We start from the raw sequence: 26,039 nt of genomic DNA on the forward strand, positions 1-26,039 counted from the left end.
TAGGAAGGAATGTATGGGTTGGCACAACATTGAGGGCCGAAGGGCCTGTACTGTGCTGTATTGTTCTATGTTCTATTGCTGGGACTCATTTATTGCAACTATGAACAGCAGAGACGTTTGCTGCAAATGCTGCAGTGATAAGTGCATCCCCAACAGGATGGGACTTGATCTGTCCAATGACTGCAGGGATGATGCAAGTTCTCACACACACTGAAGTGAACCCCACTCCTCCTCAGTTTTCGCATCACAAAAAGATGCCCTTTATAATTGAAATTCACTGCATCAGTAAGACTGACTTTAAAACTTTATTCCCTCGAAATCATTTTGTCTCAACGCCTTCGTTGGTTGTGCACAAATTGTTGGATGAACATGGGCAGAGTAGTACCAAGCCTATTTAATTCTGATGAGCTACTGTATTAATGCACTTTTTACTTGGAATGATTGGACAATTGGAATTTTTGAGGAGGCTACATGATTAGGAAGAAGAACAGAACAAAAAATGAATCAAAGATGTTCTTGGAGATAAATGATGCGAGACGTTATGAATGAAGGATTAACAATGGCTTTGTTGATCACCTGTTTAAATTACTTTGTAACAAGAGTATTATCTTTCTTTAGTCTACCTAAATGAGACACAGGACAGTTATCATGTAATAAATATTGTCCCAACAAATTTACTTAGAAATAAAAAATGTGAATTTGTGGTTTTTGGGAACCTTAGAGATAGGAGAAAAGTCCAGTAAGTCACAAAATTGTTTAAAACAAATAATTTTCTATGGTTCAACCTATGAAGTTGGATCAGGAGAGAGAAACACACACGCAAAAAGCCTGCTGAAACATGCCAATTCACAAAGTTAAGGATTATCCAAAAAGATGCCATTTAACTTCAAATAATTTGATTTTTTTTGGCATTTTGAAAAGTGCAACAAATTGTTTGTCACTGATCATTGAGAAATTTTCAGCTATCTGCCCTGTCAGAAGCCAACTGGTTTCTATATGATAAAGGTTGGTAGAGCTATGGGACTGCACCACGTCTTTTACGTTCTTAAAAAAAACTGTTGGATGATTCCAGCAAATCAAGAAACATGTGTGGATGCAAAAGGGTTGAGTTGATGCTTCAGATCAAGACTGAATCACTCTGCTGAAGACCGATGCTTCGAAATCTTTCTTCCATATAGTTAGGTTGCTTTAACATATTCCCAAATCCATAGGCAGCTATTTAATAGTATGAGGAATTTGACCAGCACTTTATCTACTGTGATTTACACTAGATAATAATAAGCATTAAATCACCAACATAAATGTTAGTTAGAAAAAAGTACTTCTAGTAATCTCCAAAAGCCATGTAGAACATTATAGTTAATCTATATTCCTTTGATCATATTACATTTGAAAACTTTAAACAAAAGCAAAACAAGTCCTGGGTTCGCAGAAGTAAAAATAAATAAATTCTGGATATCTTTAACAGGTAGAAATTCAAAAGAATCTAGAATTTCTCATAAACATTGATGTGAAAATTCTTACACACACCTCAATTATATGAAATTCAATTTTTAAAATCAAATGGAAAAATTAATCAAGATAGACTATACAGTCTACATTTTAGTAGTAGTATAAAACCCAGAGGGTAGCAGATTGTGGAGCTTTCTCGAGTTACCAATATTTACTGAATCAATGGGAATGGACATCTTAATCAAGAGAAAACAAACACCCTTCACAGCTACTTACTCAAACATTCGACATCAGGATCTCCCCAAAAGAATTCTTGGCAATCACTGCAAGTTCGCCCTCCAAAGCCTGCCATACATTGACATTGCCCTGTAAACTATGGGGAAATAAAAGTTATCAAATTTAATTGTTATTCATTAATTTAACTTTTATTTGCAGTTAAGGAACACAAAAATGTAAACTGGCCAAACAAGAGTTTTAAGGGTTCCATTATTGTCACACAAAACTTCATTTAGAATGTAACATATATGAAATAATTTAACTTTGTCTACCATAAGGAAGACAGAATCACCACTTTGTCCTGCGCCCCTCACAGAAAGGAGGCCTCAGCGAGGAACAAACACACAACCCCTGGTTTACGAACAGTGCTCTAACCACTGAACAATGACATCAATTATGAAGTTTTGGCTAATGTTTAAGAGCAAAGCACACATCAAATGGTATCTACACTTTTTTGAAGTTAATCCTACTGAAAAGTACAATCCTTTTATTTTGCATATTCAAAAGTAAGCTGTCAGTCATTTAATGATAGAATTTCTTCTCCGAATGTGTAACACACCTTTTGAATTCTCTAGCAGAGTTATGGTGGCCGAAACATTAAATTTTTTTTAATAGACAAGATGCAGGCAAAAATGTGCTAAGAGACAAGGAAAGCAGGTTCAAAGTGCACTCTTACTTCTTGTGCCCTATTGTATTTGAGTTAAATCTAAAGAGTGAAGTTTCTTTTAAACAAAAATGTTCTCACCTCATTACAAGAGGATACACGCGAGTGGACCTCATTACAATTACAAAGTTCACAACCTGTTCCACTTGCTAGCTTCCAGGTATTGGGTGCACAGTGATCACATGTTAGACCAACCACATTGGAAAGGCAAGGACACTGACCAGTGGTTTGATTACAATGGCATTCATCAGCTGAAGGGCACTGGGCCTGTATCGTACCCAAGTTATTGCAGACACACTCTAATAATTAAATCAGAGATGCACATTTATTATTCAAATCATTTAAACTAAACAATACTTATTCTAATATGCAAATTATTCTGAACAAATACAAACATATTACCTGTCTTAATGAAAACCAAAAGTAAAATTTGCAGAGCTTGACATAAATTTTATTTTGACCAAGTAGTAGCAATTTCACCTTAACTACAGAGATCCGTTCATCAGTGACGTCCTATTCCAAATCTGAGAGAGTAATACAGTGTGTGCAGTTAAGCAAAGGCGAACCATTTCTACAGGATATTAAACGGAGGTACTATTCAGGTGGAAAAAATATTGCCCATCAGTCATCAAATGAAGCACTTTATCCAACTGAGGGATCCTTCAGCAAGCTGCCTATATTTATTTAAAGTAGCCTTTCTTCAACACATGTTAAATTCTGCCTCGTAAACTGACAATTAAGAAAAAGAACAAAGAACTATAGTTGAGTCAAATCATTCTTTCAATAGAGGAACTCGTGCCATAAAGACCACTGTTACTTTAGGGGGGGGGGGGGGGTGGGGAACAGATCTACTTTAAAATCTGAAACAATTTACAACCAATTTGTTCTTTTGGTTAATTAAACTGACAAACAAAAACCCAAATCATTTACTTTCATGATTTTAATCGCACTCCAATGTTACAACCTCTACTCCCCAGTTTACATCCTTGGGGCTTTAGTTGGTGTTCTGTCCCCTTCACCCTTTGCCCAAAATGGTCACAGGGCCTCTGGCCCTCTGTGCTGTGAATTAATTAGATTTCAGTTCCATAACCATCACTCAGATTTCAACTGTGTGGAATACCATTTTAAAAAAACAAGGAAAACTTCCCAAGAAGATTAAGATGATTAAAAACAATTTAAAAAAACAAGGAAAACTCCCAAGAAGATTAAGATGATTAAAAACTGCAAATGTATACAGGGATTAGTTTGGAGCAACTTCAAATTGACATGTTTAAAATCAAAGGAGTGGTTATTCTTCAATTTGGTCAATAACAAAACATTAACTATAGGGAATGTTGATTCCTCTCTGCCATTTACTTTAATGACACCTACTGTGTTGAAGATTGTCATGAGAACAAAAGATGTGTTGCTTCTTACTTCTCACTCAAAAGAAAAAGGCTAGCAATTAAAACGAAAGGAAATAGCTACTCAAAGACATGAAACTCAGCAACAACTGAGTTGCTACTTTAGGATTCCTGCATCTCTAATATTTAGATTTCTAAATGGTTTTACCAAAGCAGCAGCTGAACTGCGCGCAGCAAGCCTGCACAAACTGTGATGTGATAACAAATTTGAATTTTAGTGGTCCTAACTGAAAGATGCAATTGGAAAAAATTTGACCCATTCTTCTTTATAAGAGAGCCAAGGGGTAAATGGAAGACTGTTGTTACTTCAATAAAAGAGGGGACACCTCGCAATACCTCACTTTTTGGTATTTAAGCCTCAAGTCTGGTGTATGTACACCAGCACACAGGGTACAAAAAAATTAACCAATGAAGAGAGATCAGCATGTAAAAGAGAAAAGGGTTACTGAAAAGTAATGTTTGAGGCAAAGACCATATTTAGTTTCTAGCCATTGCCAATCTAAACAAGTGTTGAAATAACCACTTATTTTCAGATTGCTAAATTGTTGCTTTTAAAGTCACAAAACCTCATTGTTCAGTTAAGCAAGTAGCTTTTTAAAGCAAATCTGCCACAAATGCCCCAGGTGCTGTTAAATCTTCCATGAAGTGTAAACACTGCAGAGTTAGCACAAATGAAGCTGTGTTATGTGAACATGTGATGAAGCATAAAAGGTTCCAGAATGCTGAAGTTGAACAAGAGGGAAAAGATCAAAACACACATTTGAAAAATAAAATACTGCAGATATTGCAAGTCCAAAATAGAACAGAAAATGTTGGAAATACCGATGAAACCTCATTAATGTGAATCTCTGACCATCTCTTTCCTTTCGGAGATGCTGCTTAATCTGTGTATTTCCTATTTCAAAATATATTGGAGCCTTTTTAAAAAAAGTTATTTATTGGAGTGACAAAAATGTAAAATATGCATTCCATTCTTCTTATTAATAAATATTAATGTTGTGGTTTTTAAAAATCTTACTTATGCAGTTCTGTTGTACCGCATTCCCATAATAGCCAGGCTTGCAGAGGTTGCAGCTTTCACCCTCTGTATGATACAGACATTTCAGGCACTCTCCAGTTCGCTTGTCACAGGACTCTGGATCAGTTACATCGATGTTGTTGTTGCACTGGCACTCCTGACAATACCCTATGGTCTCATTAGGGTTACCATAAAATCCAGATGCACATTCATCACATCGAGCACCTGTCAGGGACATTACATTGAAAAATGTGGCAACAGATGGTTGATGTTACAGCACAATTTACAAGATTGCAGTCTATTCCCATTTCCTGCTACCATTTCATAGTTTGATATGGTTCATGCCACTCCCATCAACTTCAGTTTTGCGTTTCATTGCCTTGTCTTTGCTGACCATCAACATGGGCACATCAAGATTACAAACTTAAGTTTCCTGCTCTCCTCTCATGATTCAGTCCAATGTAATCTATAAATTCACTGTCAATACCAGTGTTACTGGGCAAATAATAGGAAAACCACTAGTCAGAATACAGGATGAAGACCGCAAATCTGGTTGTGTAGTGTCTGAATAATCATTTTACTCAAAATCAAGCAAGGGAGGCTGAGGGGGTCATGCACCTGACTTCAATAATGATAACATAGCAGTGGAGAGGACTAGTATCTTTAAGTTTCTGAGAGTCTATTTATCAGAGGACCTTTCCTGAAGCCAGCACATCAAACAACTGTGCGGAGGAGATTTGGCACATTGTCAAATCCTCTATTATCACTGTGGAAGGTATACTGAATCGTTGCCTCAAGGCCTCATTTGGAAACTCGACTGCCCAGGAATACAGAAGGCTGCAGCAAGTGGCAAGCCTAGCCAAGTCCATGGGCCCCAATCTCCCATTCACTGAAAATATCTGAGACATTACCTCAAGAGGTCAGCCACTAAAGGACACCCATCATCCTAGTCAAAGTCTTTTCTTGCTGCTCCCATCAGGAAGGTACAGAAGGCTTAAATCCAGTAGCACCAAGTTCCAGACAGCTTTTATCCAATAGCCATCAGGTTATTAAACCCCAATGCTAATTATAAACTATACCAGGACTGTCTGCACTATACTATCTGCAACTGTAAATATTTATCAATCCCTTAATATTATTAATTATGTCTTGGCATATTGCAATAAATGTTGTAATTGTAATATGTGCATCTTGTGGACTTGTTTGGCTGCAGCAAATAGGAATTTCAATGCATCTGTACATTGTACAAGACAACAAACTCACATGGTCATCAACTCCTTCATGTGCAATGAAAAAAAAATCTCCTGTATTTTGTATTTCAACATGCATCTGTGTCACCTCACAACCCTTAACCAGCAACCATCTCCACACATTGAAAACACCCCAAGACAACCAGTATGTATATAATCCATGTCATTGGCCTAGCCTGTTCCAGCCAAAAATAGCTGATGCCAGTATTAAAACTAACTTTAATTACATTCACCCAGGAGAAGGCAGTTTAATTACTGTACCTTATATGATGGAACTTCTTTGATTTTTTTTAAGATATAGAGCAGAGTAGCAGGCCCTTCCAGCGTTACCTAATTTATCTACAAATGTTTTGATGGGTGGGAGGAAACCGGAGCAGAAATAGGGAGAATATACAAACTCCTTACAGACAGCGCTGGATTCGAACCTGGGGAGCTGGCACTAATTGCTACGCTAACTGTGTTGCATTATGTACAGCTATAGAAACAACGTTTCTGAATACTTCAGGAAAATTTAATTACAATCAATCCACCTCAATCAAAAATACCACAATCAGTGGTCATTTAAAATATTAATATCCAGTGGTTTAGACGACTGTTGTCACCAGCGTTGTCTCCGCTCCATCCTCAACATTCATTGGAGCGCTTTCATCCCTAACGTCGAAGCACTCGAGATGGCAGAGGTCGACAGCATCGAGTCCACGCTGCTGAAGATCCAGCTGCGCTGGGTGGATCACGTCTCCACAATGGAGGACCATCGCCTTCCCAAGATCGTGTTATATGGCGAGCTCTCCACTGGCCACCGTGACAGAGGTGCACCAAAGAAAAGGTACAAGGGCTGCCTAAAGAAATCTCTTGGTGCCTGCCACATTGACCACCGCCAGTGGGCTGATCTCGCCTCAAACCGTGCATCTTGGCGCCTCACAGTTTGGCGGGCAGCAACCTCCTTTGAAGAAGACCACAGAGCCCACCTCACTGACAAAAGGCAAAGGAGGAAAAATCCAACACCCAACCCCAACCCACCAATTTTCCCCTGCAACCGTGTCTGCCTGTCCCGCATCGGACTTGTCAGCCAAAAACGAGCCTGCAGTTGACGTGGACATTTACCCCCTCCATAAATCTTCGTCCGTGAAGCCAAGCCAAAGAAAAAAGAAAAAAGACTTTAGTAACATGAATATCAGACTAGTTGATCAACGTGGAATAACTACCACATTTTGTTTGATCACATACCTGTGTATCCAGTTTTACAAAGGCAAACAATATTTAGAGAATATGAATCCTGATAACAGCCAATGGAAAATTGCCGTTCACTATCTGGGCCATCCGGGCAAGGGCATGGGCGACAATGATCGCCTGATCCAAGTACAGGGTCTCCATAATAACCTGACAGACAGCTACAGGAGAAACAAGAACGTTTTACTGAATTGCGTAGATCTCACCAAGGTTAACAAATACCAGTAAAAGTAAATAGACCATCAATACCTCTCACAATTCTGTCCACTCGTATGATCCCGGCAGTTTAAACATTCACCAGTTTCCATGTCACAATGATCTGCATGTCCATTACAATGGCATGGGCGGCAACTAGGAAATCCCCAGAATCCAGGCTGACACTGGTCACATCGTCGACCATACACTCCTTCATTACACTGACATCGACCAGTCGCATGTTGACAAAATTCATTGACAGAACCTTCTAGATTGCAGTCACAAGCTTAAAAATTTTAAAAATCCAATTAGAAAGGAATGCACGAGACTGCTAGAGAAACCCAAAAGCCACAGATACTGGAATCGCCAGCATACAAAAAAAATGCTTTGATTGTGAATTGGTCTCAACAAAGAGTTTTAACATTTCTACTCATCGATGCTCTCTGATCTACTGAGTTCTTCCACCAATTCTTTGTCTGCATATAAAAGTTATTTTGATCCAAATAGAAAATGTATTTTTACAAATAATTTTTAAAAATCATAAATGGTCCTTTAGAAAAGTATGTTATGGAGTCTGGAGGACCCCCGAAACCAGCAGCAATGGATATGCACCACAACACAGGGTCACTTAAACAAAAGTAGTTTAGAATTATATTTGAAGAAGAAAATAGAATTGAGCTTTAACTTATTACTTAACCTACCTAACTACTTAATCTCCCCTCTAATACCAAGCGCAGGTGTGTGTAATATACATTTAAGATTAGAAAAGTTCATTGGATCACAATCTAATCTCACTGTACTGTGCACAGAAGTTAGCCTTAACAAAGTTCACCAGTCTTTGATGCTTAACAGGCAAATGGTTACCACTCAGGAGGGTTCTTGCTGGTTTTCCAGGACATTCGCAACTGATTCCTTCTCAATCAGTCTTGCTGACGAAACTTGCCCCTTCAGGGTTCTCCAAATGATCCTCTTTCTTTCAGGTCACCTTTCAGACAGCCAGCCTTCTTTGACCAGACAGATTTCCAAAGTTTGCCAGCTTTGTCCTTATGGAACTGATTTCTGCCTCCTTTCTCTCTGTTTCACACCCTCCCTCTCTGAGAGCCAAACTCTTCTCTTCTGCCTGCAAAGATCACATGCTCTCCCAGGCAAGCTGCTGTCGATTCTTTGTTGCCTCCTGAAAAAAAGCACTCTGCAAAAATCCTGCAAATATTCTGGGTTTTAAAATGTGTGTGTGTGTGCAAGCTGCTCTAACAATCCTCCCAAACCACCTCTAAGCACTCTTGTCACATACAACAATTCAAATTTCTGAGCCTTCACCTTGGATGGCTGTTGCAGTCCAAATTTTCTGTTTCCTGGCATGAATCCACATTTCTGCTCATGCAGGATCATCCCAAAAGGGCCAGGTTATGTGAGTGGGAGGGGAAGGTTGAGAACCTTTGTTCTAGACCCAATTGTTACTGAAATACTTTGCATCAGAAAAATTGTCATTGGCCCATTTCCTTTAGAGTTATTAAAACCGTGCACGTAATTAGTCAATTAAGTATGATTAGAACAATGGGTTTCAAACTTTTTCTTTCAACTCACATACCACCTTAAGCAATCCCTTACTAATCACAGAGGACCTATGGCATAGGGGTTGCTTATGGTGGAATGTAAGTTTAGGGGGGCAGTTTGAAAACCACTGGTTTAAACAAAATGAAGTTGAAATTGTGGTACTACAATAAAAACAATGGATGAAGCAAATCAAACATTTTGGCTAAAGTAGAATCTTTAAACTTGCTTTGAAGCACAAAATAATTGATGCCATGCCAAATTGGAAAATTGCATCTGTAACCAAAAACATGGTTAACTTTCCAAGAACTTTTATAAAAGGAAATTAATTTTGGAGAAGAATTCCACAACAAAAAGTGGCAGATAGAACATCAGCCAATAAAAATTACAAAAGCCCAGGTTGAAACACTGGAAACTCCCTGGGGAGATGAATAACTTAAAGGGAAGGTGAGAATTTTGCACAAGGTTTGTAGGCATTGCATGACTGAGTAATGCAAATTAGGCTGAACAGCTGTGGCAGGCTTAAGGAAGAACTCAGCAGGTCAAACAGCATGCATCAGTTGGAGAAAAATGGTTGATGCATTGAGCCAAAAATCTTCATGTGTCTTAGCTGTAACAGATGAATGGAATCCACCAGCAAACAGTGTGTCAATGGATTCAGAATAGGGAAAATAAACAGGCTTTCAATAAATGATTCCGTCACGGCATAGACATTACATGACCAACAAGACTGTGATTTTACTTCAACAAAATGGGTTGCTGGAATATGGCAAAGAGCTGAGAGCTGACCCATGGTAGCTGGACTGAAAGAAAAATTGCAGCAACTGGAAATCAGAAACACATTTCTGGAAAGGCTCCACAGTTTGGGCAGCGTCGAAAATGAGAGAACAATCTTGAAATGTCAGCTCTATTTCTCTCCCTGCTATTGCTGCTTGGCATGTTAAGCACTTCCAGGAATTTGTGTTAAGAGTTGACATTGGGGGAGTCTGGAGTCACATACTGGGCTCAAAGACAGATTCTCTTCTCTCAGAAGGCATCAGTGTTCCAGAAGATTTCCTCTGGTATTTTCATTTCTCTTAATATTGGCATTTCCCCCCCTAAATTACATTAAATTAATTAACAATCCAGCAGCTGCAAATTTGAGGATGGCTCTGGTCCATGCTTCTCAACTACTTGTCCAGTTGTTTAACCATCACCATCCCATCCACTGTACTTCCAATTATTATAAAAATGTGATCCAAAATTAAATGGACCGTCTAGATTTTTGAGTTTGCTTTGCAACTCAATCAAGATCATGGCTGATTTTTTTTTAAGTGCCATTTTCCAGCATTGTTTTCACATCCACAAATCTATCAATCTGTTTTGAATAAACACCATGAGTCTTCACAGCCCTCCTGAGTTGAGAATCCCGAAGATTCATCATGCACCGTGAAGAAATTTCTCATCTTTAATTGTTCTTTGTGGCTATGACCCATGGCTCTAGACATCTCAGCCTGGGGAAATATCACTTTTTTCCAGTTAATTGAACTCAAGGAGTTTGTAAGTTTCAACATCTCTCCTAAATTCTACAGAACCTGTCCAGTGAACTTTTGCTGCATTCTCTTTGTAGAGTATATCCTTTCACACTAGTAGAACAAATCTGTACATAAGATCTCACCCAAGACCCTAACACAATTGTAATGATGCTTGTTGACTCCTGTATTTAAGTCTTATCGTTATATATATTAAAAAATGCAATTTGCCTTTACTGCTGTTTGCTGCGCTTGCATTTTGTGTTTTAATGACTTAATGTACCCAAATACCCAAGTCAATAGGAACATCAAATGCTATCCAATCCCTTCATTTATAATTGTACTTTGCTTTTGTGTTTTATGTGTGGGTTTCATTTAGAAAACAAAGTAGCAAACATAATTAATGTCACAAAAAATTATAAATGCATACACAGGTGGAGAAAATTAGGAATGGTCTCATAGCAGCAGGTAACTGTGATTTATTCCACTTAGTTTATAATTTGTAACTCTTCTTTACCCACTGTTTATTTATTGAAGTATGCAATCTTTTTGTTGTGTATTTATTAAAGTATGCAATCTTTTTGTTGTGTATTTATTGAAGTGTGCAATCTTTTTGTTGTGTATTGATCATGGGTTTTGCTTGTACTTTGCAGAATCTTTTCAAAGAATGAATTCACTTTAAAATGAACTTTTGTTCATCCTATCTCCATCTCGCAGATGAAACTGAGGAAGTATCAACTCATCTGGATCGACATGCAATGCAAGAATGGCCTCTACAAGTGTTTCCAGGAATCTTTGAAAGTATCTTTAATTTACTTTCAAACCAAGAGCACCATGCCAAAGATGACCAAGGCCACAAATTAATATTTATCTAAAAGTCCAAGAAAAGGACTAACTAATATCAATTGAACCCATTTCAATAAGACCTACTTACGTCTGCAGCCACTAGGACCAAAACCATAGGTGGCAGGAGCACATCGGTCACAGACTCGGCCAACTACATTGGAACGACATTGGCACTGTCCACCATTTGGATTACAAACAGAACTGAGAGAGCCTTGAGAGTCACAATTGCATGCTGTAGAGAAAACAAACATATTAGACTATCTGATAGAAGAAGGAAACTACCGTATCAAATTAGAATCATCAATCAAATCTGCTCTTTCAAAAGGAGCATCTCCAATGGGCACTTCTGTACTGTTCCTAAATTAACAACTTCCAAAGAGATGCAAAAACAGAAGGAAACAATATTCCTTTGGGTCCTAGAAAATTAATTTTGCTGATGGTGGTTGTACAATAAAATAAACAGTGGGGACTATTATGGGCTTCTGAATAAAGTTCTCTTCCCCTTTCCATTACTTCAATCAAATTTTACTTTGCCTCAGGCAGGGAATTTGAAAACCTATGTATACGCAGCAGCCAACCCATTTCAATTCTCCATCCCGTTCCCTTGCCGACATATCTGTTCATGATCTCATGTACTACAGCCTGAGACCACTCCTTTCACAAAGACATAATAAATTCTACCGAGCCCCCTTTTCATATTTTTGTTGATCTGATTCCTCCCCCATTGTTTGAATTCTGACACTTACTGATACACTACATCCTGCTTCTGTCTTTTCTAATTTTTCCTTGAAGGACGGCTCAGGCCCGAAACATCGGCAATATATCTTTGTCTCCTATAGATGCTGAAATCATCAGCTAAGTTCCTCCAGCATTTTGGTTTTTAAAACAAAAGCCCATATATGCCACCTCAAAGTACTCGTTGAGTTATGACCCATAACTTTTAAAGTGTGCTCTTTTGATGAATACTGATTTGATTATGGATACCTGCTTAGCCCACTGCTCTACTCATTATACATCCATGACTGTGTGGCCACAATCCCAAAGCTATCCACAAATTTATCGATGACACCACAGTGGTTGGCAGAATCACCAATAGCACTGAGGAAGCCTACAGGAGGGAGATAGATCAGTACGCCCTTGCGCTCAACATCAGCAAAACCAAGGAGAAGATTGTGGACCTCAGAAAAAGAAAATCTGGGGAACACGAGCCGGTCCTTATCCAGGGCTCAGTAGTAGAGGGTCAAGAACTTCACACATCTGTCCTGAAGCCTCCATGTTGATGCAAAGGGTCGCCAGCAGCCAGTGAGGTATCTGAGAAGATTCAGTATGTCACTGAAGACTCCTGTAAACTTTTACAGGTGTACCATGGAGAGCATTCTGGCTGGTGGCATCACTGCCAGGTATGGAGGCGTCAACTCTCAAGAATAAACTCCAGAGGGTTGTTAACTCAAGTCTGTGACATCACAGGCACCAGACTTCACTCCCTCGAGGACATCTACACGAGGCAGTGTCTTAAAAAAGCAGCCTCCATCCTCAGACCTCCACCGCCCAGGCCACGCCCTCTTCACTCTGTTACCATCAGGAAAAGGGTACAGGAGCCTGAAGATGAGCACTCAACGGCACAAGGACAGCTTCTTCAACGCATGTTTGACTTCTTGTTAGGTAACACAAATCATTGACAATTTTCATTTTATGAAGTGAAACAAGACCAGCAAGGTCATGCTCACAAAATATCTTTATAAATATCAGCTTAGGCCTTCACATAATTAATTTTTTATGAAAAATAGAACCAAAAACTATCAATACAGAATAAAAATCTGCAGCAAAAAAACCCTTTTAACTGAAGATTTGCTAGAAGTGTTGTAGAATCATGGATTTATCAGCAAGAAGACCTTTCTGCCCACTTTCAACTTCCATCTTCAATTGTTCATTCTAATTTCCTTCATTGGATGAGGACTGACGAACAATCTGGAGTGATGCACTTCATGATTTAGTAAGCCTTTTAAAAGTGGTCTGGACTTCCCTTAAAGGCAAAGGAGGAAAAACCCAACACCCAACCCCAACCCACCAATTTTCCCCTGCAACCGCTGCAACCGTGTCTGCCTGTCCCGCATCGGACTTGTCAGCCACAATCGAGCCTGCAGCTGACGTGGACTTTTACCCCCTCCATAAATCTTCGTCTGCGAAGCCAAGCCAAAGAATTATACCATAATAATCCTCTGGTTACAAATTTAATGACCACACAATTGACTATTTGCACTCCTAAATCTTTAAACAAGAACAAAGTCTTAATTCCACCATCCCATGTATTTTTTGGAGCTTGACATAACTAATTTTATACTATTAACAGATCCAATAATGTAAGTGTTATTTTTCAATGTTTAAACATCTCCTCTATCATGGTGACTCAAACATCATCCAAAGCTCCAGTTGCATCAGTATGATCAGCAAAGCTCTTTTCCCAAGCACCCACCACTTTGTTTGGATGATCTTAAATTTATACTAGAAGTCCACCAGTTCCCTAATGAAAGTAGTCTAAAATGGGCTTACGCAGGGCTCCTTCATGGATTACTGAAGAAATACTGGACAAAATGCCTCTACAGACATCAGTCATTGGAGTTTTGGTAACGCTCTGACTGTTCTCCAAGCAGCGGTATCGCTGGAAGGTATCCCACATGCTCGAGTCTCCTGAAGAGAATATTTCTAATGATCTGCAGTGAGGCATGAGTAAGAGCTGCCACAAAAAAAATTGATAGTCGGTGAGAAAACATGAAATCACTGACCTTTGCAGAAACATTTTTTAAAAAGTGGCAAGAGATCTGAGTGTCCTGGTGTATGATTTTTAAGAAACAGCTGTGCATTTTTAGTAATTAGGAAAGCCAACAGAATTATTTATCATGAAGTGTATAAAATATAAAAACAGGGAGGTTATGTCTCAATTACATCTTGTAACATTAAGACTGCATCTGTAGTACTGTGCATGGTGCTGGTCTTCTTACTGACAGCAGAGGTAACTGAACATACTTGGGATGCAGGGTCATCGCCAAGGGGGAGCATCTGCAGGCAATGCCCCCCCCCAATACAGTCACAGCTATTGGTTCGCTGATAGACCCACCCCTGACTATGTCACTAGCGTGTGTCAAGCGTCACTAACGCCTGGCTTGTTACGCTTGATGCTATAAAAGCAGCGCTTTCGTCTGCTATGTCAGAGGGACGGAGGATGTTAATGTTCGCCGGCAGGTAGGACCAGCGTTCCCCTGCCTCCCACCCCCCCCAAGCGAGTTTACAAGCGTTGCACTGTGGCCACCCCCATCCCCCAAACATTTGTTCTGGTGCGCAGTTTGTCTTGTGACAGAAGGTTGGATAGGTTAGGTTTCTATTAGTTGAAGTTTAAAAGATTGATAGGCTTATTGATTGCTCTATACAGGATTGAGTAGACTTCTCCAGAAGGAAATGAAGAAGTTCCTCCTTTACAAAAATCTAGAACAATGAATTATCATTTAAAAATAAGGACATACATTTAAGATAACTGAATCAAATTTTTCTGAAAAACATCAGAACCTGAAATCCTCAATAAAATGTCTGGAAACAGTCTTTGAATATTTTTAAGACACAAGTAGATAGCCACTCAGACAAGAAAGGTCAATGGGTGAGGGCAGAAATGTGGGATTGAGGTTACATTCTGCCATTATCTTACTTATGGGGCTGAGGGTCATGGGGCTGACTTAATTCAGGCATTAGTTCTTAATTTTCCATTTTTTTGGACACACAAAAGTATAAATCTTCATACTTCTTGCACTTGGAAGTGAAAGCAATGTCATTTTATGTGCAACTATGTCAAAATGATAGAGTAACAAATGAATAAGGCATGCAAATTATAATATATTAAATTCAGTTTAGTACTTAATTCATGGCACAATTCCCATGAGAGTAAATACAAAAACACGACACACTGAAATATTTACATTGATCAGACAAGCAATCCATTGAATTTTAAACATTTGCTTCTAATAATGTAATTTTAATTATACGTACCGAATCAATAAAAGTATAAGGAATTTCCATTTCATCATCTGAACTATATTTTGTTAATTCTAACCGGATGGTGTAGTTCAGTCCTTTCTCAAAGCAGACAGGTCGAGGCAGAACCACATACCTAAAAGAACATCATTACCAAAGCTTTGAATTGGAACCCTTTATTGACAATAATGTAGGAAGGGGAGATACAAAATATTAATGGCAGGGAAAAAAAAAGGAACTGGCCAAGGATAGGGTACTCGACAGAAGAAGGTGGGAGTGGTGGAGACACAGAAAGAAAAGACCTTTGTAGGAGGGGTGGGAATGTTAAAGAGAAAAGAATGGGAGCAGGTAGACATGGAAACAGTATTATGAGGGAGAGGTGGGAGTTTCTAAAATGGGAAAATTCAATGTTCACGTCATTTGGCTTAAAGGTGTCCAGGAGAAATATGATACATTGTTTCTCAAATTTAATGTTAGCCACACCCTAGCAACACACAAGACTGATGATAGACATGCCCATATGGGATTGGTGAAGGGAATTAAAATGGCTGGTAATTGGGAGTTCTAGCTTGGACCAAATGAGAGCGCAGATTCTCAAAGCAGTCTCCTAATCTTCAGTTGGTCTCAATGAGGTAGTGACGGTCACACTAAGTGCAATAGATTATATTGGACAAGTTGCATGCAAGATGCTGCCTTACCATTACCATGAATGTGTGGAGTTAGCCCAACATGTGTGGATTAGACATTTTTTATAATGTTATGTTCACTCCTAAATCTGTTTTTTTGAAAGTATAAAACTCAAAACTATGAACAAAAAACTCATTTATTCCAACCTTGATCCTGAAGGTATAGAGAACACTTGATTGTCATCATCAGGAGTAGTATTCACACACCGACTACCAGTATGAATTTCACCAGGTCGCAATACTGTTATTTTTGCCTCTTCCCAGTTCTTTGGCAACTGAACAGAAAGAATTTCATTACACTCATGCACATTTTTTTACTCGAATGAGCATCTTGATAACTGAAGGTTATTAACCTGTGGTTCATAGCGAATCAACAAGTCATATTCCATGGAATATGGAATGTCGTTAATGTGGAATTCCAGATATGCACCTTCAGGAACACGTGCAAATCCAATTCCTGTCCAGCTTGGAGAACGATCTTGTGGATATCGTCGCTGTATTATAGTAACTCCCTACAAATAATGAACACCATGGTATTGGTCTAAAGTAAAGAACACCATATATGAACATCTTTGCTCAGACCCCCAAACTTACAGGACCCAGCTCAGCTTCTTCCGCTTCATGCGTGTAATGGTCCAGTGCTATAAAGTAAAACCCAGATTCAACCTCGTTGCAGCGACGCCCAACCATATGTTCCTTGCAGGGACACTGGCCTGTCTCCGCTGAACAGCTGCAGAGAGAAAAATAATCAGTTTGCTTTTCATAACCTATAATCAAATCTTCATAACTAATCTATATACATACACCGCATTTAAACTAAATAACCACTGAAATATGCTTTTGCCAACTGCATCAGATTGCTCCTCAACAGAATTAAATAGAAACTCAAGTCCTCATATGCCCAGCGCAAAGGTTAGTCTAATTAGATACTTTGTGGGTCAATTATCTAATTCTTTCCACAGATGCTACCTGACCCAATGAGTTCCTCCAGCAGTTTGTTTTTTTTATTCCAGATTCCAACATCTACAGTCTTTCATCTCCATTATACTCAAATCTGACATTGTTCTCACAGCATTATCACCAAAATAGATACTGTAGGTCAACTCTAAAAAGGCTGACCCCAGAATTTCCACCCAAATATGTCGTTTTTTCAGTGATACCCTTTCTACAAGACCATACCCCTAAATCTGGCAGCAGATGCTGTTCAAAGCAAATCACAATATTTTAATAACAAATTACCATGTAGAAGTTTTAATTTTATTTGAATATTTTAAACTACTGTCAATTCCTGTAACAGGCCTGAGCAGATGGACCCTGCAGAGGAGCGCTGAAACTTCATAAAAAATGAACAGGGCATGCGCAAAATTACATTGGAGCAGGCGGGAAGATAGCATTGGTGTTGAAACTTTGCTGTCAAGGTACAGATTTTAGTCCTGGCTTATAGGATGACCCGATTTTAAGGTGACATTTTTAGGTTTTGTCCTAAACAACAGGACAATATATATACAATAGTATATATTGTCAAATCCTAAATGCTCGACTTGCTAATAAACAACAATACAAATATTAATGCAAATTAGTGAATACAGTTCACTATTTTAGGATTAGGTATAAAATGTCCATTTGAAAATAGTGTCAAAGATTACTGACAGTTAAAATAAATGTCAACAGGAACAAGTCATTTGCAAAAAAGGATCAGTTAGGAGTAATATATTTCCTTAAAAGGAGGGCAGACATAAATTATGATTTAACTTGTTAAAGCAGTTAATCACAATTCAAGGAATTGTCCTTATTCATTCTGTTACCATTCAGCTATGATAAGCAAACAGCAAGAGATAATAACTTCTCAGCAATTTGAGATGCTTGCTTCATTTCAAACCATTCCAATGATTAGAATTTACTGTGAACACAAATTCAGCATTGTAAATTAATAACCACGCCATACTCATTATTGTAGGAGCCCCCTAGGTCACAATCACAAGGACGACATCCATCAAGATCGTTGCTTAGTCCCCAGTGTTGTTGCTGTAAAACAGAAGTTTTCGTTTCAAACTCATGACGACATTGAACTTAAAGGAAATTGTTATGTTACCCATATGAAACAACTCAATCAATTCACTGAAGGACAATACATCAGAAGAGTGATTAACAAAAACACTATTACTGTACAAATATAAAAATGTCTATTTTAGACTCAATATGGGATCAGGAAAACAATTAAGAAACTTTATAGTGAAAGTCAATCAGTACATTATTATTATCAGTTCTTAAATACTGGGTCTTTTGTTACTTTTTACTTAAAGATGAATCTTCCTCATTTTTTATTAAAAATATGGAACGCTTCACGAATTTCCATGTCATCCTTGCACAGGGGCCATGCTAATCTTCTCTGTATCATTCCAATTTTAGTATATGTGCTGCCGAAGCGAGCCCAATCTTTCTCATTTTAACAATGCAATTCAAATTTGTAAACAAATAAATCTTGAGGGGCGGGTGGGAGGATGGATCTGAAGTATAGTTCTATTCCACATTCTGGAATACATGTCATCTCAGACCCACAGATGTCAGGTAGCGTTCCATATAGAGTTTGAAAACTTTCAAGCCTGCTCTCCACTGTACTTTTAAAGCAAGTATATACAACACATTGCTCACTGCCCCCCTTTAAAAACACTTTATCCCCCAAGCTAAGCACAGACTTCAATGTGGAGAGCAAGCAGGAGCACTGGGATGTGGGGCCATGGCTGCATCTTATCTGACACGGTGAGTGTATGCCATGGTGGGGGAGTGTTGACACAGCATGTAGATCTTTTGGTCTCTCTCTCTTTCAGCAACTCATTCTGCCAGTGATAGAACCTGTAGTCCACCCCTCTGTTTTCCTGCAGGGGTCTTTCTTGCTCAGATGGTGAGACTGCCAAGAAAATCCAAGCAGCTTTCCAAAAGATGTACACACCCACATACACATTTACTGTACACCTGACAGTCCCCACCAAAGGTCCATAATAATTGAGCAATCCAAAGAGCAACTCTGAACACCACACTTCATTGTTGAGTGGCCCTCTGGCCCACACAACCCATCAATCCCCACACCAGGATGCAAACAACACATTACTGGGTTAGATTAAGATGCCTGATACAGCAGAAAAGGAGTAGGCAGGGGTCCATTCCAGTTTACAAAGCAGCAGCTTTATCCAACATCTTAATATATGCAATGTTTTCTTCACATTGTTTAGAGCTGATTTTATGAGCACTCAATCCTGGGGACTCATTCCAAGGATCTTTACAAGGTTAGATGATTCATCTCTCAAAGAACTTGCCCTGCATTCCTCCCATACAAACATTTATGGAGTCAATCCAATATCTCCATTTGTGACAGATTTCAAAACAAAATTTAATATTAGTTAAATTAAACTGAAAACATTTTTCAGTTCATCTTTCAAATTTTGTCCAGCAATTCTGAACCTATTCCAAATTGAAAAGTTTTCTAGATTGTCCTCTCTGTACTTTCCAACATCATTGAACATTGTTACAAAAGACAGGTTTTTTTTGCAGTTTTTCCACTTACCAGGCACTGATTGCAGTTCTTTCCCATCACTAGACGTTTGCAAAAACAGCTTCCTGTTTCATCATCACATGGAGATCCTCCTGGATGTGTTCCCAAATGGTTGCAGGCACAGGCTAAATGACCAAACAAAGTAATAGTCTTATTTTTCAAACAATTATCAGTAACTAAGATAAGGTTTCAAATCATTCCTGAGGCTGGAGTGAGAATTTTAACCCTCGGCTGGCTGCATCTCACCCGAATAATATAGCTGAGGGACAAAAATATATTGGATGCAATGAATGTCGATTGCTTACCTTTTATAAATTCTGGGCAGCTTCAACTCACTTCCAAACCAAGCGAAGGTGCAATTAAACATCAATTCCTACTCAACACCAGCTAGAAGCCTAAGATTGTGTTTTTCAAATGGATATATATATTGCAGCCACACTAGGTGTGGAGTTGTCTAATACTGAAGACAATCAGAGGCCTTTCCGGAAATCAACTAACATTTTGAGATTGTTTTTAATGGGCAAGGGAATTATAAAAGATTCATTTAACCCAGAGCATTTCTGCCTCTTCAAATCAGACCACCCACGCTGGTACCTCATCATAAAAAGCCAGATGAATTTGTGGATGGGGGGGGGGGGGGGGGGGGGGGTGGGGGGGTGGCTTGGGAGGAGGGAGGGGGGGGGGGAGAAAAAGTCACTGTAAATGTGTGAAAAAGAAAAAGTGTATATCATGGCTATTGTGATTTATGGTGTGAAAAAATAAATAAATAAATAAATAGAAAAGCCAGATTAATTTGTGGATGGGGGGGGGGGGGGGAGTGGAGGGGTGGCTTGGGAGGAGGGAGGGGGGGGGAGAAAAAGTCACTGTAAATGTGTGAAAAAGAAAAAGTGTATATCATGGCTATTGTGATTTATGGTGTGAAAAAAAAATAAAATAAAAAAAAGCCAGATGAATTTGCAAGGAGGCCACAAGCAAGGCAAGTAATTGTAGAGCATTTGCCTGGTGCTTGAGCTCACTAGTAATTCTCAAACCAAGCTAGGCTTGGGTAGAAACTGCAGGCACAACACCAACATTTAATTCTTTGCAGAAACTTTTCTTTTACAAACCAGAAAATTTCATTGCAGTGAAACTTTTGCCAGTTCAGTTTTCACGAGTTTACGCATTCATTACTCTATGTTTTACCATTCAATTATTATACTTTTAAGCCAGCAACCGAAAATTTTCTAGGAAGTTCCTTCGACATGAACAAAACATGAGAAAGATGCTTGTTCAACTCATGAAAAATCCAAAAAAAGTCCAGTTTTGCTTGATCAGGGCACAAATTTTTCACCCTCTTCCACTCTAACGTCAACACAATTCTTGACTTTCAGAAACAGTTCCTAAACGTACCCAGTATTTTCTCCCATTGATGTTAGAGGAACACAACACGTCTTGCAGTGTCCACTGGAGGTAAAAATATCTCAATGATTTTAGGGGCCAAAGCCTTTCAAGGTACGAGAAAAAAGCAGGCAGATGCATCATCTTCTGGGGAGAAGGAAAGAAAGAAAGGCTCAGGCCCAAAACATCAGATACAAATCTTTACCTCCTCTGGATGCTGCGAGGCCAGCTGAGTTCCTCCAGCATTGCTGTGTTTTTACTACAATCACAGCATCTGCAAACTTTCATGCTTCACTCCAACACCTTATCCCCCCAAGCTATCTATCACTGTACATCAGGTGGCTCTTAAAAAAAAATGTTAAGGTCATTACAGTTTACAATAAAATTCTTTCACATTATGGAGTCTGCTACTTATATCTGCATTGAAGGAAAATGCCTTCAAAACAGTTCTGGTCCCCTACTGGAATGGGCACAGAAATTTACAAGAATCAAAATTAAAATGTGGAAAATCAATTACAAGTTAACTTTCAAAAACAGACAACTACTTACGTTGACATCCCAAGGGCTCATCAACAGTCAGTCCAAAGAAACCTTCTTTGCACAAATCACAGCGTTCACCCTCAACATTTATCTTACAGCGACACTGCCCTGCTATGAGATTAGCTGTTAAATCTGTGTAACTATCACAAATTCCACCATTCAATGATCCAGCAGGGTCACAGTTACAGGCTGCATTAGAAAGGAGATTGAAGAATATTACATCTACAATGTATAACAAACTTTGACTGATTTATTCATTCAAAAAAATTGAAGTTAACTGATTTTGTAGCTCAAACTACTTTTTAATCTGTTGAAAAAAATGGCAGCAAATTAATAAGTTCTAATTATGCTCAATTCACTTTTGCCATACAAATTATGAAATGACAAACTTTATGGCAACAAAATCTGAATTTGTCATATCAAAATCTCATCCTTATACACAAAATATGTCATTTAAAATTTCTGAATGACTTTCAAGTGGCTGAACGAGAAATTTATCAGAAATATTGTGAAAAGAATTCCCGAAAGCAAATAATGCATTTAAAATTCCTGAAGTGAGCTACGATTCAGAAAAAAATCAAGTGGATTAGTCTCATTCACTTCTTGCACGCAGGTCACGGTGTACCAAGCAGCAGTACTTACGCTCACAGATGTCACCAGCACGAATACTTCGTTCTGGATGCTGGTAGTAGAAAGGTTTACATTGTTCACAGTGGTGTCCCATTGTATTATTTCGACAGCCATCACAAACACCACCACTGACATTGCCAGAGGCTAAATATACAGCCATGTCAAAGTGACATTTATCAGCATGTCTATTGCAGCTACACCCTAAAATTTAAGGTACAGAAAGACTAATTTAATATATTGAATAAATTTCAAAATATAAATAGGATTTAAAAAATCAATGCACATGCAGTTCTGACTACCCATATGATGAAGGGATTACACTCTAGTTACACATAGCTTACCCAATTTCTACAAGTTTAGGTAAACTTATTTTTGTCTGAATGAGGTTTGTTTGAAGTCCCTTGAATAGCTATAAAAGTAATGACTGGGTGGAATAACAAACCAATATTTTAGGTTGAGTAAATTACATTCCATTTTATAGTAATACAATCTCCTCTGGCTAAAATACATTTAATCAGATAAATATGCCATGGGAATACTCAGGATAGAATCAAAAAGTACTGAATGAATCATTAAATCTGTTCTCAAACTCAGTCAATGCACCACAAAATGTTGCCCATAGTGCTTTTTATTAGCATTCTTATGTTCTTAGTGAGGCATGAACCCAGGAAACACTACTTTCTTTAGCACACCATCAAGTACTTCTCAACTACTTACTTATCATCTGCAAAACAAATAACAGCTAGATACATGACAGCAAGGAAGCCTAGACACTCCTGGATTGTGAAAGGGAACAGGGAACAAATACAAACTTTTCCACATTTTTTTAAACAAACAATAGCATAATTTCTTATTTAAATAAAACCATCACATAGTAAAACAATTTATCTGCTGGGTTCTGAAGAAGAATCAAAGAATATTGTTTTGTGTGGAGTAAAGTTGGGAGTGGTTCGAATGCTACCATGTTTCACTAATTGGCAGGGTACTAGCTTATGCAAAAGCATTATTTATTAAAAAGTTAATTAAAACATCACAAAAAGATCAGTTAGAACATTTTACTAAGTTCTAGCAGTGCATGAGTATTATTTGTTGTTTTGCTTGTTTTTATTTATCGGCACAAAAATGCAATTATTTTCTTTTTAAAGGAAATGACATTTTTCGTCAGTGCAATGTTCCCATTAAATTGCCATTAAAATAAAAGATGGGCAGGCTGTAGATTTTGTATGGGGGAGAAACAAAATGAAATCATGTGGCTTCTTTTTCTCACAAGAAGGGTGGCTGTCATTGAAACTTTGAACATTTACGATCAAAGAATGTTTGGACCACAATCGAAAAAATCTTTGCTTCGCCCCTCCAGACGAATGCAGCAATTTACAATCCTCCTTACTATTACCTCAAAGGATGATAGATTGAGAACACAAGGCTAATATGCATTTAAACATACTGATTTTGCTGCATGTAAATGTAATCTGATCATTGAACATATCCATAATCAAAAGTGAAATATTTTGAACTGAAACCCACGTTGACAAGCATTGCTGTTACGTCCTTCAGCAGGTTTCCAAGGGACATCCTGGTGGAAATCTTGACACAGCTCACAATTTAAACCTTTAGTGTTGTGCCGGCATACACATCGGCCATGTACCTGGAAAACAATGCTCCAAAAATCATTTCACTGCCTGATTAACTATTTCAGTGATGCTTCTGTTCAGTGGAAAACAGGTCAAAATTGGACTGCTTACAATTAGTTTTCAGTTCAATGGGTCCAATCTTTGTCCTATGGAATTATTAAAGTTCAAAGAAAAGTGCAATTGAAATGGGCACTAAAATAGTTTAAGTGAGAAGAGACTATTTCTGCCAGTTCTCAAAATGAATAACTGTAAATTCAAAGTTGCTTGTTTCATTTATCTCCTCATTCCTGGATATGCACATGTACTGAGGCTCAATTCTTCCTGTTTCAAAGCTATTTTCTCAGATAACTCAAAAAGCAGTGTGGATATGTATTAGGAATAATATGATCAGAAATGCAAGTAATCAGTTCAGGAATTATTTTTTGGTTGTAATTTCAACATTTTTCTCCCTATGCCAATTTCTAGACGAATGATAATAGCTGCTACATGACATGAAGATCTTCAGCCTTCCACGTGAGCTCTGTTTCTCTTCCCACAGATACTAGCTGACATGGAAGCATTTTTTATTAATTAAATAAAATTTGTGTTCTACTTTTAACAGGGGTTGGGCAGGAGAAAGAATCAATTTCTTAAAGTGAAGAAGGTTGAATATTAAGCTCCTGTTCCATCAAGAGTTTTGTCTTAAAAATGAAACATGTTAGGGAATCTTAATATTATCATAGAAGTTGTGGTTAACATTATTCATCAATACAAGTATTGAAACATTACACAAGAATCCCACTTTAAGTCAAAAAAGTGAATTAATGACCGTGGGTATGAAACAACTGGGGAAGTGAAATCAGAGGGCACCAAGAGAGAAACAGGGAGTGCCTCACTCAGTCATTCTTGCTTGCACCTTTATCAGCTGGTTCAGAATATTAACAGTGCCTGGAGCAATTCAATCCTTATCTTGCAGCTGGGGTATAAACCAGGGAAAAAGAAAATTAAGAGAATCAACAATGGTATTGAGAAAATATCGGCTTGAGAATGAAATATTTTCGGATTGCAATCTGACCCCGTGCAGTAGGAAGTTGAAAATCTTCCAACGTTGCTGAGAGTTTGTGAATTCAAACTCAAGCTTTGTCTTAAGACCTAGAACAGGAAATGACAGAGCCAGGTCAAGGAACGTTTTGTCTGGCTTCAATTAAGCTCCAAAGCAAACTCCATTGTGAGTCAATAGTAGTTTATGGCTGGAGAGGAAAAAATTGTGACCACACATTTGGACTGATTAGTCCAATACTGCAGAATGATTTTTGTTATTAGCATTTAAGAGGGGATAATGGCAATGAAAAATATTGAACCTCAGTTCGACAGAAGTTAAAAATTAGTTTTAATGACTTTAGCTCTTACCTTCCCTTCTATATCCTGATCATCAGACTCATGAACCGGAGCGCACTCACTGGCATGCCCATAGCAGAAACAGTTCCCTCGAACTACCATGTCATAGATAGCATAGTAATATTTTTCTTTGATTTCGACTCGTGAGTCCAATAAATTGTCACCCAGAGTGTGGAGCTTAGTAAACCTTATCCTCAGGTTTGTGATCTTTAACATATCTTCAAAATAAATATGCAATTTAATTAGAGTTTGTTGCAATATTCAAGACAGTCCAATGATTTTTCTTCAAATGCTTCTATTAATATTAATTGCACTGGACTAAGAATAAAAGTAGCTGCTCAGCCAATTCCCATTTATATTTGTGTAATAGTGGAGTTTTGGGGTCCAATTTAGGGGGTTGACTATTACACTCATACTACTTTTGACCGCGATAAGTAGCTGCGTCGCTCGAGGCTTCAGGAGCTCAGGTGGCCAGGATCAAGTGACAAGTCCACCTTTGGGCATTGGGAGCTTGGGTTGGCAGGTGGCCGAGGCAACGCCGTCGGGAGCACGGATGGGTGTGGGCAGGTGGCCGAGGTCAAAAACTGGGCATCATCTTTTACAGAAAAGAAATTGAATACAAAAGGTACTCCAGTGGAAGCTGCAAAAGATTGAACTACACTTGAATAAAAAAATCTTTTAATTAAATTGCACTTGGAAAATGCAAATTTGGGGAAAATCAGATTGACACTCAGTTGACTTAATCAAAATTTTAAAATCTATTTCATCTGAAAATGTGGACACCTGGTAGGGGACTTCATAGAGTCAGAGTCCTACAGAAGGAAAAAGACCC

General features: G+C 38.4%; 1 protein-coding gene and 1 non-coding gene across 2 annotated transcripts in view; both read right to left on the reverse strand.

The window, feature by feature from the left end:
* Positions 1 to 26,039, reverse strand: part of lamb1a (laminin, beta 1a) — a 99,240-nt gene that overhangs the window by 47,329 nt on the left and 25,872 nt on the right. Inside the window, exons 7-23 of the mRNA XM_069907556.1 lie at positions 25,220 to 25,425; positions 23,724 to 23,844; positions 22,212 to 22,400; positions 21,579 to 21,758; positions 19,665 to 19,777; positions 18,048 to 18,127; positions 16,697 to 16,832; positions 16,456 to 16,614; positions 16,250 to 16,377; positions 15,432 to 15,552; positions 13,947 to 14,130; positions 11,485 to 11,628; positions 7,543 to 7,774; positions 7,291 to 7,454; positions 4,814 to 5,038; positions 2,474 to 2,691; positions 1,729 to 1,825 (exon numbers count right to left, since the gene is read on the reverse strand). Of these exons, the coding sequence (XP_069763657.1) occupies positions 1,729 to 1,825; positions 2,474 to 2,691; positions 4,814 to 5,038; positions 7,291 to 7,454; positions 7,543 to 7,774; positions 11,485 to 11,628; positions 13,947 to 14,130; positions 15,432 to 15,552; positions 16,250 to 16,377; positions 16,456 to 16,614; positions 16,697 to 16,832; positions 18,048 to 18,127; positions 19,665 to 19,777; positions 21,579 to 21,758; positions 22,212 to 22,400; positions 23,724 to 23,844; positions 25,220 to 25,425 (2,697 nt within the window). The remainder of the gene's footprint in view (positions 1 to 1,728; positions 1,826 to 2,473; positions 2,692 to 4,813; positions 5,039 to 7,290; positions 7,455 to 7,542; positions 7,775 to 11,484; positions 11,629 to 13,946; positions 14,131 to 15,431; positions 15,553 to 16,249; positions 16,378 to 16,455; positions 16,615 to 16,696; positions 16,833 to 18,047; positions 18,128 to 19,664; positions 19,778 to 21,578; positions 21,759 to 22,211; positions 22,401 to 23,723; positions 23,845 to 25,219; positions 25,426 to 26,039) is intronic.
* LOC138749112 (U6 spliceosomal RNA) lies at positions 18,429 to 18,535 on the reverse strand. Its single transcript, XR_011348425.1, has one exon. It is a non-coding gene; the product is annotated as a U6 spliceosomal RNA (small nuclear RNA).

The sequence above is a fragment of the Narcine bancroftii genome, chromosome 13 (genome assembly GCF_036971445.1).
Source record: "Narcine bancroftii isolate sNarBan1 chromosome 13, sNarBan1.hap1, whole genome shotgun sequence".
Classification (NCBI taxonomy): Eukaryota; Metazoa; Chordata; class Chondrichthyes; order Torpediniformes; family Narcinidae; genus Narcine; species Narcine bancroftii.